The following is a 14606-nucleotide window of genomic DNA, read 5'->3' on the forward strand; positions in this document are numbered from 1 at the left end:
TGGAGACACAGTCGCTATTTATATGAAAACGTCTTAAAGGAAAAGGGTCTCTGATGCCTAACAACACCCTTCGCTCGGAGTAGTTCTTATATCATGTATTCAAAACATTTAATTCATTTCGCAAATGTTATTGAAGGCGCTATTATACAATGTGATGTTCACGGTCAGGTTTTAATGAGCTGAAAAATATAAATATTGCAATATACCAGCAATATGTCTGTTTAGTCACTAATGTGCTGCAGAAAATTAATTATATTTTTGTGGTATAAAAACATATTAGAGCTGACCATTCACCCACTAGAACCACTTTTCATTATATTCCTTGAATAAATCATTGATGTATTTAGATTGTAGTAACAATCTCTATATTGTTATTATTTTTATTATTAAGATTCTTGTCTGAATGCATGTCAAAAAATGTCTTATGTTTCATAATTTAGGAATTTAAATAGTTTTTTCAAATGATTTAGGATTAAAAGACTTTAAATGGTGATTATTATGTTAAACTTGTGTATTTACTCAGTAGAATCATAACGTGTTGTAAAAGTTAGAGGATAAACAACTTCAGCCTGGAGATTGCATTTTATCTACAATGATATTGTTTACATTCTTTTTCTCCATCTTATATATCTTATATATTATCTCTAAAGAACATGACAGAAAATAAAATAAAAAGAATTCACGTCACATAGGATAAACACAAGATACACATTTAGTCAAGTCTGCTTTTTATTGGCTGATTGAGGACTGGTGATGGCTCTTTATCCCTGACCCGTTAGAGTCAGAATTAATTTGACCAACACTGTATTAAATGAATGATTATCTTAACAGAAATTATTCTAAAGTCAGCACAAATTTCCTAGAAAGTTTTATTTTGCTTTTCCTTCTTATTTCTGGTGCTCTTGGAATCAGCTGTAACTTCGATCAAGACCAGGTTACTTGCTTTGTTTATGTTTCTGGAGCGGTCCAAAGTAGGGAGAACATTTAAACATTCAACAAAACCACAGAATGGTTTGAATACCTGTTGTGACAAAGTTGATCCCTGCATCAGCCAAGCTTGAAAAAAGAACAGCTTCAGAGATCCAGTTCAGTTCATCAGGTGTTGGCACAACAAGATCCTGACCATCATAACACATTATGGTTCTTCAGTTTAAGTGATTTTCTGATGCTGAAGAAATGTATGTTTTAAATGTTTGGGCAATTTAAATTCTTCTGTCTCCCAAATTCTCCCATTTACAATATTTCTAGGTCTCATAACTTGTGTTTCTTTAAACTCCTGAGAAAATGGTGAACTTCTGAGAAAACCTTGATATTTTATCAGTTTAGATAATATATTTTGAACGTTCATTCCTGTAAGCACATCATATAAATAGAATTAATCGTTGTTTAATCTTGTTTGTTGCTGTTTTTTACTCAATAAAATTGTTACTAAATTGACCTTAGAGTCACTAATAAGTATAAGCCATGATTTGTTTTCATAAATGATCGTTTGAAAACTGCATTTTGCTTTTAGGTTCATCTTATTTTTGTATGATATTAAAATTGATAATGATCCGAACCATCTAAGTGTGTGAGTGTATGCACTCACACACTTTTCCCCCCCCTTTTTTTTCACACTCTTAATAATTTACACGTTTCACATAGAGAACTTTTTTTTTCTACAATCAACATGTTTAGCACCAGTTTTCCTCCTGTTGATATAAAAATAAAGAGGAAAATTATGTATTTTTAAGCCATCCTCAATCCAGGTATAATGTTATTAATGTTACGTAAGAGTTTAATGTCAGTGTACAAATCTCTCGGATTCTTAAACAATATTTTGAACAGCTGAAATCTAATTAAATGCACATATATTGAACTGCTGCACTGTTTTGTTCTTCACATTAGGCTTGGTAGTATAACCGCGGACTCCTTCGAGGTTTCTGCTGTGAAATCTGGTGCTTCACCTTTGAACTTGACACAAAACTGTCAGCTGGGACAGACCGCAAAGTTCGTGTTCGCGTCCTCACGTGAGCGAGCTGCGACAAGTTAAAAGTATTTCAGCGGAAATGACACAAGCGTAACGTAGTGTTGGTTTCAAAACAAAAGCAGACACTTGTTAAAGACAAAGAAATTAAAATTCAAACATAAGCAGGTTATTCAGTATATTCATTTAAATGGATATTTAACTGTTTAAATAACTTATAAATGCTGCATTTAAAATAAAATTCAATAAAGTTTATATTTTGCGTCTTATTTTGTAAGATGTAACCGGACGTTATAGTTTGTTTACTGGACCTAAATTAAGATGCGCTGCCATGGTATCATAGTCCAGTTCGGTCAGGTTTTGTGTTACGTGCTGCTTTTTATGGGCTTTAACAGCTGTTAGAAATGCCTCTTCTCAACAATATGTGAAGTATTTGTTAAGCTTATTAATGTCTGCAGCTGACGTGTTATTTTGTGCGCCTGGGGTTACCTGCAAGTGTAGCTAGCTGCTAGAAGCTTTCCGGAAGAGCAGTCTACTGTGAGCCCCGGCTAGTTCACTGACCCTCGTCTACATGGCGACTTAGGACACCATCGGGACTTCCTCTAGATTACTGAATTAGTTAAAATGTCACATCTTGACCCAGACGACACCACTCCGTTGCTCCGGGACGATGCAAGCAGGTGAGTGCAGACTAGTTCACAGGGTGAATTTTTACCACCAAGAATGCGTGAAGCCAGATTTAAAATGTGTTTGTATCATAACTGTATTAAATAAATTTAAACCACAAATCGTTGTTCCTGTCTGTATGCAGTGATGACTCCCAAGATGAGGACTACAGAGGCCGGTGGAGGTCCATCCGGGTCATGTACTTCACAATGTTTCTCAGCAGTGTAGGTGAGGAGGACTGCCATGACTTTTGTCCCCTTTTGTATGGACACACCTTGTCTGTCTAGTTCAACAAGACGACTGATCTGAAAACTGGTGACAAATGTGCTGGATAAAGTAAATACGAAGTCTCCCTGTTGAAAGAGGTTTGGTGATAAAGGGATGGAAAATTAACAAAAAGGAGCAAAACATTTTTACAGAACTATGCAAGTGGATCTCAATACAAGAAGATAATCAAAAAGATAACGTATTTCAGTAGTTCAGTTGAAAAGCTAAAGTTCCTGTTCTGGAAATAACCAGATTACTCTTTAAACCAGTGCAACAAAGGGCTTTTAACACATACATGTGAACTACTAAAAAGCTCTCATCATTCTCACAATACAGTCTCATCTCTGTCTTTGCAGTCCTGTATGGAAATTCTGTGGGGTTTAGCTCTGGCCAACTTGCAGATGAAGCACAATGATACCATGGGTCTGAAAGCTGGTATCAGTAGTGTTGGCGTAGCATGGACTCAAGTTCAGAATTTACTTTCTTATGAAAAGAGGACTTTAGACCACTGAGCAACCATCCGGTCCCTGAAAGGAGTTCACGTCACAATCCTGCTAGGGGATTTTGATCACATTTTCTCTTCCACTAACTTTCATAATTTTGGATACAGGACTCTGAACAACCAGTTTCTTAACCCAACGCAGCTCACCGTATTTGTGGATGCTGTCCAGGTCTGATGGATGTCATGTTAGCAGTCTTCCTCAAGATTGTGTGTGCCGTAACACCATTAATTCAGCTATTCATGTAGAAAGGTTCTCAATCTTTCCGAGTTCATACACTTTCTTCACTGCAAAGACACAAAATATTATTTGCATGCAGAATTTGCATGGAATATCCTTCCAAATTGAATGTTAAAGCAATACAATATTCTAAACATTGACATTGAGGGGATGAGTGCTATTTTACAGTCTCTGCAGCTTTGGTCCATGGAGATACATTTTATCAGACTGACTTTTATGTTTTATTGGTCTTGTGCATCATCCTACATTCCTGAAAAACTGAATATTGGATTTCCATTGGATTTAAATCATATTTATCAAAATTGCCAGAGATAAACACTTGAAATACATCGCTCTGCGTGTAATAAATCTGTATGGATTCACATTTTGAAAGAAATTCTAGGAACTTTTTAATGCCAGTTTTTTGAGATCCATGTAAAACAAAAGTTACATTTTAAACCACTATAAAGTGACAGAATATTAAATTTGCTTTAGGCATATTACTGTTAATCAGATAAATTACATTTACTATCCAAGTTGAATTGGTCAAAGTTCTTTATTTTCCACTAAAAGAGCTGAGATTGACCAAAAATACTCCACCTTCAAACCAAACTGGAAGATAACTAACTGTAATGTAAAATAATTAAATACAATAAATACAAATAAAGGAACACAAACAGTACCTAGATCTGGCTCTATAAATTAAAGGTGATCAGTTGCAACAGTGCCTCCAGTTAAAACCAGTTTAACCAGAAATACCAGAGCTCCAGAGCATCACATCCATCAGGCTGGACCAGTTGAAGAAAAAAATCTTTGTGAGCAACTAAATATCTGCCTGGGATGCCATTCAATCCATCTACCATTAAGTTATCAAATGTGTTATGCAGTGATCTTTTAATCTATAACAAATCACTATATTTGACAATATTTAACAACTGCGGCAAGATAATTATAAACCGTCCTTCAATTATTTTTTGGTACACCTACTAACTTTGTTTACAAGTTGTTTTAGTTCTAATCATTAACTGGACTGCAGGTGCTGTGCAGAAAAATGTGTTGGTATAAAGTTAAACTTTTTATAGCAACTTAAAATGCAACATTTGCTATCATTTGCCTGATAAGTAAACACAGGAGGAAATAACATTTGTTTTGCATTTCAACATGCATGAAGTTTCCCAACCCCAGTGTTGTATATTTTATGATTTAACCCCCCAGAAAATGTATGTGTTCAGTTTGATCTTCAGAGTTCCTGCAACGTCTTAAAAAGTCTTAAATCTGATTTTATGATTTTCTCAGTCTGAAAGTATGAGGAGAAAAATAGTTTGATTACGCTGACATATTTTCTGTCTGAAAACATAAAGGCTAAAAAACATTAGTTTGTCAAACGCCATCATCAACTATACATCAAATATACAGATGTTCCAGTTATTATTAATTAAAAGCAGCTCTAATCAGCTGTGCTACTAACTTTGATTTAAAGGAACTCTGTGTTTCAGCTGTTCTTTTGTTTTCTGGAAGTTTGTTCCAGATTTGTGGAGCGTAGAACCTGAATGCTGCCAGTATAAGGACTTTAGAACTATTAGCGGTGTTCTGAATCAGCTGCAGCTGTCTGTATTTTTTTTTTATATGGCAGACTTGTAAAGACACTATTGCAGTAATCAATACCACTAAATAGCAATGCATGGAAGAGTTTCGAAAGATCTTGTTGGGACATTAATTCTTTAAACCTGGAAATGTTCTTCAGTTGATAGAAGGCCAACTTTCTAACTGTCTTTATGTATCTATGACGATTCATGTCTGAGTCCATCACTACATCCGACAGTGGGCCTGATCACTAGTTTCTGTCCCTAACAGCTGAGAGTTTTAACTTCTGTCTCCATTCTTGTGGTTCTTTCAGACAAATCCATATTCAACCTCATTGACAGCTTGTGGATCATTTCTGTTTCTTGTTTCTGCTCAGGTTTCACCATCGTCATCACATCACTATGGCCCTATTTGCAGAAGGTATGGCTTGCTTTCAATTTTTAGTTTGGTAGAAGTGTGTTTTTTTGGTAAGGTTGAGAGAAAGTGTTCGCTTTCTGCATAAAACCACAGTGACCACAAATAAATGAAAAAGGGGAAATGAAAGCAGTAGTAAAGAACATCTTGGAAAATCTGTTGTGACCAAAAATAGCATATTTTGTATTTGAATTCCCTTTTGAAGAATCATCGTTTAGATATGAGGCACCATTTACAACAAAGCAGGCAAAATAAAGATAGATCGCTTACTTTATGTCAAGAAACTAAATTTAAGTATAAATTGAAAGGTAAATTGTGGTTAGTTACTCTATTTTTTAAACACATACTTTTGAAGTTACTTGCTTGACGTGGAGTCAGACTGTGTTGTGTTTTAGTAAATCGGTCTCATCCCTGGACCTGGTTGTCTCGTGTTGCAGATCGACAGCAGTGCAGACGCCAGCTTCCTGGGTTGGATGGTTGCAGCCTACAGTCTGGGTCAGATGGTGGCCTCACCTCTGTTTGGGCTGTGGTCTAATCACCGGCCGCGCAGGGAGCCGCTGGTGTGCTCCATCTTCATCAACCTGGCTGCCAATATCTACTATGCCTACGCGTGTCTGCCCAAAACCAATAATAAGTACCACATGCTCATGTCCAGAGCATTTGTTGGCTTCGGAGCAGGTGGGAATCCGTTCTTCTGGCTCCTGTTTCCTACAACGCTGAAAATCTGACCTGGTGTTAAATAGAGATGTCTCTGCCCCATTTCATACGCAGTAATATTCGATTTGTTGCCTTCAGGTAATGTTGCTGTTGTGAGGTCGTATGTCGCTGGGGCTACGTCTCTGAACGAAAGGACTGGAGCCATGGCAAACATGAGCGCCTGTCAGGCTCTGGGCTTCATCCTTGGACCAGGTGCTTCATGCGGAGCTGCTCTGGGTGTGGAGAATAACTCTGAAGAAGAAAGACGTGTTCATGTTCGTCTCTGTGTTTGTGGGCTTCAGCTTTGCAGGCATGCCTGTCTTTCATCGGAGAAAACGGCGTCATGGTGAAGTTCCTAGACCTGCAGCTCAACATGTACACCACGCCGGCTTTACTGGCTGCGGTTTTCGGACTCATCAACATCCTGCTGGTTCTGCTGGTGCTCAAGTCAGTTTATTAATACACAGCGTGCCTGTTTATTTCATGTGTGTGTTGCTATTTCAAAATGTGAGAACAACAAATTCAGATCACATCACTGTTTTCTCCAGTGAACCGTTTAAAAATTGATAGACTTTGCTCCACTCATGTCAGCTCATGCAGAGTGTCTTATTATTTTGATCTGCTCTTTTTTTAAATTGACTCATTTCCTGATCTAAAAGCATAGTCCATAAAACACACTCAATATATTTTAGCTCAGGATTTTCCAAAAGCTTAATGTTAGACTACATCATCTATTCTATAACCAGCTTTGTTATGGGTTGGGATTATTATCCTTCTTGAACAACCAGTTCAGTCCAAGTTTCAACCTTGTTATTCATCTATAAGCTCTTATATTCTTATGCTTTTTGCCATCAGAGAGCACTGTGTAAATGAAGATGGAAAGCACATCAGATCTATCAACTACATCTCAGAAGGTATTAGTTGTCAGAGGTCTTTGTTGCTTATTTTATTGTTTTATTTAAGATTTGAACAAAAAAATGTGCATGGGATTTGATACAACGAGATCTGAATAATTGAATCTTCTGGAATGAGATTGTTGCCTTCAGCTAAAAAACAGTAAGAACTGGTTAGTTTTTTTTTTGCAACATCCTGCAACTTTTCTAAAGTTGCTTTTAAATACTGGTAGCTGAGATTACCAGTAATAAGGGTTCCAACTCTGTCTCTAAATGTATGGAAACAGCCATTACATGTAAGATTTTAAATGCATCATAATTCCATTAAAACCTGCAGCTTAACTTAGATTGGTACACAAGGTAATAGAGTTAAGGAAAAAATCCAGATAAGTTTAAAAAGTGTCTGTTACAGGATGGTAGCCTTCTGCTTTTATTTTTAATTATTTAAGTGTTCTTCTTTGTTCAGATACAGTTGATATCCTGGATGAATCTGTGGAAGCCATCGACCAGGTGGCTGTTGTGACCTCCAACGTTTTGTTCTTCATCGTCATGTTCATCTTCGCTGTGTTTGAAACGTAAGTATTGGACTGAAATACTGAAATGTTTACCTGAAATACTTGCGCAGGTAAACACACAGCACACACCTGCTGGGTTGGAGGAAAGTCCTAATGGTTGTTATTTTTCTCCAGAATTGCCACTCCTCTGTCCATGGACATGTTCGCCTGGACGAGGAAAGAAGCCGTTCTGTACAACGGTATTATTATGGTCGGCATCGGATTTCAATCAATCCTGGTGTTTCTTTTGGTAAAAGCAGCCGCTACAAGGTAATGTCTAAAATGCATGTCTAAAAAGAAGATATATTTTAGTTTGACTGAATTTGGGTCATGAAGAAGTTACTTTCTATTCTTTCAGGTTTGGGGATCGCCCCGTGTTGCTTGCAGGTTTTGGTATCATATTCTGTGGCTTCATTATTCTGCTTCCCTGGGGAAATCATTTCCCTAAAATCCAGTGGGCAGGTAATCTGTGGGAAAACATTAGGTGAAATATTGAGGAACAAATCTGGATTTGAACTTGAGTTTTTCTTCCTTTCACCAAAATGCAGACCTGAAAAACAACTCTTTGGTCAGTCAAATGTCTGAGGGCAACGGCACCGTGGAGCCCACAGGCTGCCCTTACGAGCAGACCTGGTGTCAGACCACCCCGGCTATTTACCTCGCTCAGTACATCTCATCAGACTTCCTCATTGGGGTGGGCTACCCGGCCTGCAACGTGATGTCCTACACGCTTTATTCCAAAATCCTCGGACCAAAACCTCAGGTGAAAAGTTTAGGCTTGTTTTCAATAAGTTGAAGTAGTAATGATGCGTTCAGTGAGGCTCAGTGTGTCTTCATGTCTCCAGGGTGTGTACATGGGCTGGCTGACCGCTTCTGGGAGCGGGGCGCGAACACTCGGCCCCATCTTCGTCTCCCACGTCTACACCCTCCTGGGACCTCGCTGGGCCTTCGGCCTCATCTGCGGTATGGTGGTGTTGGGCGTCATCCTCCTCCTCTCAGCCTACCACAGACTCATCGCCTTTTCTGTTCGCCACGGAAGGATCGTGGAGTAACAGATTCTCACCACGGAAACTAGCAGGAGTACATGGCTACTAATGGTACATTTGTCCAGACTTTCTGCTGTGACAGAATCATTGTGCTGCTTCTTATTTTAAATGTGGGGACTGATCAATTACTAGTTTTTAACTCAGGGTTTTAGTCCTAAACCTTAATGGCAAAGAGATTTTGATTGATTATTTTGCTGGAACTGCAACTGACTTTTCACTCACTTTAAAGGACTGCGAGAGAAGTTAACAAACAAAATAATAATGTTTTGCTGTTTCAGGATTGCAAGAAATTGGTTACATAGTTTATATTAAGAATTACCAGTGAAACACTTTAAATTAATGCACTGCAAGAAAAATACTGATGTTATTTTCCCTAATTATCTGAATAGCTTTACCCGTAGTTGTTTGAAACTATGGGAGTTTTCTCATTCCTAAATTATTCAGAAAGTGATTTCTGTGTGTGTGTGTGTGTGTACAGAGATAATGAAGTGAATGAAGCATAAAGTTTTTATTCTGAAATTAACTTTCTCTGCTTTACTTCATTATAATGCCATGGTCACCTGTTTTACATTTTATTCAAAGATTATTAGTATTTGGAAACTGCTTAAGGGCATTGATCAGTCAAACACAAAGTTTGGTTAGTAGTAGAACAGTTAAATATTCCAACTTCTCATAGAATAATGTGGATAATAACCTTTTTTAGAAGGTTAAACTTAATATCATGCACCAAACCAAGGCTGGATTACTGTCACAGAAGAACAATCAAGAAATCACTTAAGTAGAACCTGATAGCATGAAGTAGTCTAAAGGTCCTAAGAAAAGAAAAAAATAAAACTTGATGCTCCAGTCTAAAGATAATCAAGTACACGTGAGAAGCTGACCTCTATCTGTCTGGAAAGGATTTGATTCACCTGTAAAATTGTGAGAATTCACCAAATGATAGGAAGAGCCATTATCCACAAAGAAGAAAAACATGCAACATGGATGAACCAGTATAGCCTACCAAAATTAACCCAAAAGAAGTTTCAGGAGATCAAAATAATAATAAAAAACAACACTTTAAATCTCCACAGGCTTCACTAATGAGTTTTCATAAATCAACAATAACAAACAGCCTCCATAACAGAATGATGTACTTTATCGTGTGACATTTGTGAGGTAACTAGTGAGGTGTTGGAAAAAAGTTAAATAAGCAATAAACTTCACTCATTACTTGTTTTGCTTTTAGTTTTCTTTTTGTAAGACTTGATGTTTTTTTTCGTGATCAATACTGAAATAGATTCTACTGCTACTTGTCCGGTTTTGCCTACAATACTGAAGTTTAGAGTAAAGCGGAAAATAAAGGGGGTAAACACAGGTGGTAATTACTCAAATAACCAGAAGGGGGCGGAATGATAAGTTTCGTCTGTAAACAATGCCTTAAATGATGGGTCGGTGGTGACAGAGTCAATTTAATCTGCGGTTTCGTTTTGGAAAGGAACAGACCTCTGACTCAAACCTACTTGTTTGGATTTTAAAGCAACGAAAAACAGGCAGACACTTACCGGTCATTTTTAAGTGTGCTTTAACATTTGTAATACATATAATAATACAAACTTGTGTTACGCTTACTAAACGTGAAGTTGTAGTGGTTACTTACAAAACCGAAGCGGGTCTCTGTGTATCCAGTCTTATCAATTAAATATTAAACGTAATAATTAAATACAAAAAATTAAATATAACGTTAGAACCGCCCAGGATCCGAAAGAACCGACTGATGTAGAGCCAAACGACCCGAATCCTGAAACGCCACCGAAACGCCCATTGGCAGAATCCATGACGTCGTGCTTCTCTTCCCTCTTCTTCCTCACCGGATGCTGAGAAGAGTTCAGAGAGCGCCGAGACGACAACGCAGCTCAAGCTGGAAGCTGCTGAAATTGGCGCTTGCTATATATATTTTTTTAGAAGCTCATTAGTTGATTAGAAGTGTATGAGGCGTCGATCTCCGACGTGTGATGCTAAACATGCAGGTATTTAACGATGAAACCGGTAAGAAAATGCTCATTTGGACTTGTGTAGAAGTTGGTGGCTAGTGCAGCTAGCATGCTAGTTGACTCGAATAGATTGGAATAACACCTAACTTAAATGTAGATAAATGGCTTTACCATTGAAACCTAACAGTTAAAATGCATCGTCTCTCCTGCTTTTCAGAGTTTACGGACATTCATATGATCGTAAGTAATATTTTTATTGTTTTGGTCGTAGTTGAAGTTAATGGAATGTGTTGCATTGAGCGAACGGCCTTGAAAGTTGCAGCTGCTGTTAACAATTGAACCTAAAATCTGGCCTCGTGTTCATCCCTATAAACTTTTTCAAAAGACAAAATGCGCCTACTTATTTTGATCATACCTAAGTTTAGCTGTCATTTGTTTTGAACCTAAAACATAAATGGAAAGTGCGACTAAATCGATTCTTTGTTCTTTACATTATTTGTATTTTACGAGTTAAACACTTCTGATCTGAGTTTGCATTAAAAAAAATCAAAACCGATTCACAGCTTAGGCAGTTTAACACTTCATATATACATTTTTTTTTTTTTTTTAGCTAATTCAAAACTACATTTGAGGGGAAAATCCAGCTTACTTTATGTTGGCATATTTAAGTATTGAGAGAGAAATTGGTGGGAGGTGAAATATGGTAGATGTGGTTTTTGTAAACATTTGAGGTGCCAATATTTATTTTGGATTATTCAGACTTCTGTTTAAAAACTCTTAATATGTATTGTGATTCAAAAGCAACATTCAAAATATTTTTATCATTAATCACTTGTTAGAAACACGGCTTTATGAACTGCTGACTTGTAGTCAAAATTGTTTCTTTTTTTAAAAAAAAAATAGTTAATTACACTTAAATGAATCTGAAAATTACTACTGTTGAGCAATTTTCACTCAGCAACAACTTTTTCAGTGCAAGATGGTAGCTGCGTAAAATGATGCCTTCACTGTTTTGAAATAGTGGGATTCTTGAGCTTAGTCATCTGATTTTGGTAACCGGCTTATTTGCAGGCGTATCTATAGTTGTTTTATGCAATAGATGAACAAAAATAAGCCTAAAAAATTAAACGGCCTTTCTTTTTCCCCATAAGATTACTACTACTTCCTAAAAATAAACTAATGTCACCATTTCCCCAGAACTGATGAGTAACTATGTAAAAAAACTTGGCAAGTTGTCTTTTCTTTACTCGGTGCTGGAGTTCGCAACTGGCTGCTTCCATATTTTTTTTTTTTTTAAATATGCTGGCATTGTTTTGTAGTTGCTGCTTTCTGGTTGTTGTTGGTGTACATATTTCAGCAGAAGCCTTTGTAAGCACAATCTCTGATGTATTGTTTTGCTGAAAGATTGGTTTGTGTGACCTAGATAACAAACAATAATCATGCATTTTATAGGGACACAATAGTATCCCTGTTCTGCTGTTAAAAATAGTTCTCTTGATTAGGAATTAGTCATAGAGTGATAATGATATTATTACTGTGTTTCTACTGTTACTTTGTTGTTCAAGCTACTTTTCACGACTGTTTGACATAATTGATGTTGAGAAGTCAGCTTTTTTTTTTTTTTAGAATAGATTTAATGTATTCTTTTCCCTACAGTATGGAAAATTTTTCTGTACATGCGGTAAGTCAACGGTTTATGTAAGCATGTACATTCAACTGCAATAAAAATATAAAAACTGAATAGTAGGAGTAAAAGCCTGTACAGTCATTATAAATGTCACAGGGAAAATATTTGTTAAAGATGGCATACATGGATCAAATGTGCAATTGAGTGGGATAATTAAAAAAAATCAATATGCCTATATTTGTGTGTAGAAAAAATGGCAATAGACTATTAAGAATAAATGAAGACTGAAATAATAGGAATGTTATTTAAAATTAGAAACTCTTCAGATTAAAGTAATGCCAAAATTCTGGAGCAATATTTTTGATGTTGATTGTCTTCCGTACTATATTTCTAGTTAGAAATACTGTTGAAATCACATCGTTTTCTCTTAGATCATCGTCTGAAAAGCTACATGAATCTATAATTTGTGGCTTTTTTCCCCCTGCATGTGGCAGTGATTTATTTAGTTTCTCCTGTGAATTTAAAGATGGTCGGCACATGAATTCCAGGTTTGCTTTCTTCCTTGGGTTCGTGAGTCACACGCCATAAAACGAGCTCATCTGTTGAGTTCGGTTTTCCTGGATAATGGAAAGTGAAACCTTGGAAAGCTCAGCGTCAGAATCATGTTTACAAATACAGACTGAGGCAGAGCTTCAGCCGGCCTTGAAAACTGGATTTAGTTTGACTGTCGAGAAGTTTTACATTTTTAGATGTTGACCTAACCTGTGTGTCCTTCTCTCTCCTGTCATTTAGCAAAAAGTTGTGGGCTTATTTGGTCACCAGCCTCAAATGCAGAGGATAATAACATGTGGCCTTCTCGGTAAGGGAATATACGAGCAAAGAGATGTTTCCGTCTTATTCGTCAGTATTTTAGTGTGTAAATGAAACGTTCTTGCTCCCCCCAGGTATTGAATATGATGCAGAGCTAGATGTGGATGACGTGGTTGATTATGACAGTTGGGCTCACCGTCGTCACAGCTTTAATCAATATTTCGATTGCGACACATTAAGTGAAAACCGTACGGGAGCGTCCAGCTCTACTTATCGGCCCCCTCTACATTACTACTCTTCAGTTCGCGGCAAATCCAGCCCGCCGTCTTATAAAGTTCAGACGAAGGAGAGCGTGAGTGCACTTTTACTCTGTGTTTGAAATGTTCAATGAAATCCCTCGAATCTGCTTTGAATCGGGTGTTTCTGCTCTGCCGCGTTAGGATTCTGAACGAAAAGCCCGTTTATTACAAGAAACTAAAAAGAGCAAAGAAAAAGCAGAGAAAAAGCGGCTTAAGAAACAGGTGAGTGACGAGTTTTTCAGCGTGAGCCGTGAACGAGGGGGTGAAACGCTAAGCGACGTTGCCTTTATTTCTGTCCGACAGAAACGGAAGCAAAGAAAACAAATGGAGAAGGTGAAACAAAATCCTGGAGAACCTCAAGAGGTGAGCACAGCATCAACACAACATGGCATGAAAAATATTACTCTGGTTCTTGAATCCTTCAAACGTGTTTCTATTGTTGCGCAGGGAGACGCTGCAGAAGAATCAGAGGAGAGTAAATCTGTTAATGATGACGAGAAGAAGAAGAACTTGGCTGCAGCTAAAAACACAGACAGCGACAGCAGCAGCAGCGAACTGGAATCCAGCGACGACGATGAAGACGCCAAAAATGACTCGCACGATTTCGAGGTACAACTTGAAGTATCTGTAAACTCTTTGCATTTTAGCTGCTAAATCCATTTTAGGAATGAAAATTTGAACAAGTTTCCGTAAGCTTCAGAAACGAACTTTCACATTCATGCAAGTTTTTTTTTTTTTTACTTTTCATGTTACTTATCTTTAGGAACTGGATATGGCGAGTTCCTTTGTGACCAAAGCGGCTCTTATAGCGCAGCGTAAATTGGAGCAAAAGCCCAAATCGGATAAAAAGGACAAAAAGAAGACTCCAGAGAAGGAGAAGTCTAAAAGTGTTCCTGTTAAAACGTCTGAGAATAAAGAGGACGTGAAGGGGGCGCAGCAAAAGGTAGGGAGTCTCTCAGGAGAAAAATAAAATGTTACATTCTTTAAATGCAGATTTAGGGACATGAATAATTTGTGGTGATGTTTATTTTTTAAACAGGATTCTGTCGTCCTCAGCGCTCCTTTTATAGTAGATAATATAAAAATAAGTAC

The 14606-nt window shown here is 37.3% G+C and overlaps 2 protein-coding genes across 2 annotated transcripts in view; both read left to right on the top strand.

Moving 5' to 3' along the window:
- The first annotated feature begins 2255 nt into the window (after positions 1-2255).
- On the top strand, positions 2256-9328 carry mfsd8 (major facilitator superfamily domain containing 8). Its single transcript, XM_005814005.3, has 12 exons — positions 2256-2646; positions 2778-2860; positions 5579-5622; positions 6054-6294; positions 6412-6525; positions 6615-6759; positions 7168-7226; positions 7672-7780; positions 7895-8029; positions 8118-8221; positions 8308-8522; positions 8605-9328. Exons 1-12 carry the CDS (start codon positions 2591-2593, stop codon positions 8809-8811), a joined length of 1512 nt encoding a protein of 503 aa, XP_005814062.1. The 5' UTR covers positions 2256-2590; the 3' UTR covers positions 8812-9328.
- A 1326-nt stretch (positions 9329-10654) lies between these two features.
- The window catches only part of LOC102218239 (protein FAM133-like), a 4091-nt gene continuing 139 nt past the window's right edge, over positions 10655-14606 (top strand). The window contains exons 1-9 of the mRNA XM_023346711.1: positions 10655-10833; positions 10996-11018; positions 13198-13264; positions 13350-13567; positions 13656-13736; positions 13818-13877; positions 13962-14123; positions 14278-14457; positions 14554-14602. Coding sequence (XP_023202479.1) covers positions 10800-10833; positions 10996-11018; positions 13198-13264; positions 13350-13567; positions 13656-13736; positions 13818-13877; positions 13962-14123; positions 14278-14457; positions 14554-14602 — 874 coding nt within the window. The 5' untranslated portion in view covers positions 10655-10799. The remainder of the gene's footprint in view (positions 10834-10995; positions 11019-13197; positions 13265-13349; positions 13568-13655; positions 13737-13817; positions 13878-13961; positions 14124-14277; positions 14458-14553; positions 14603-14606) is intronic.

Source organism: Xiphophorus maculatus, chromosome 14, assembly GCF_002775205.1.
Source record: "Xiphophorus maculatus strain JP 163 A chromosome 14, X_maculatus-5.0-male, whole genome shotgun sequence".
NCBI lineage: Eukaryota > Metazoa > Chordata > Actinopteri > Cyprinodontiformes > Poeciliidae > Xiphophorus > Xiphophorus maculatus.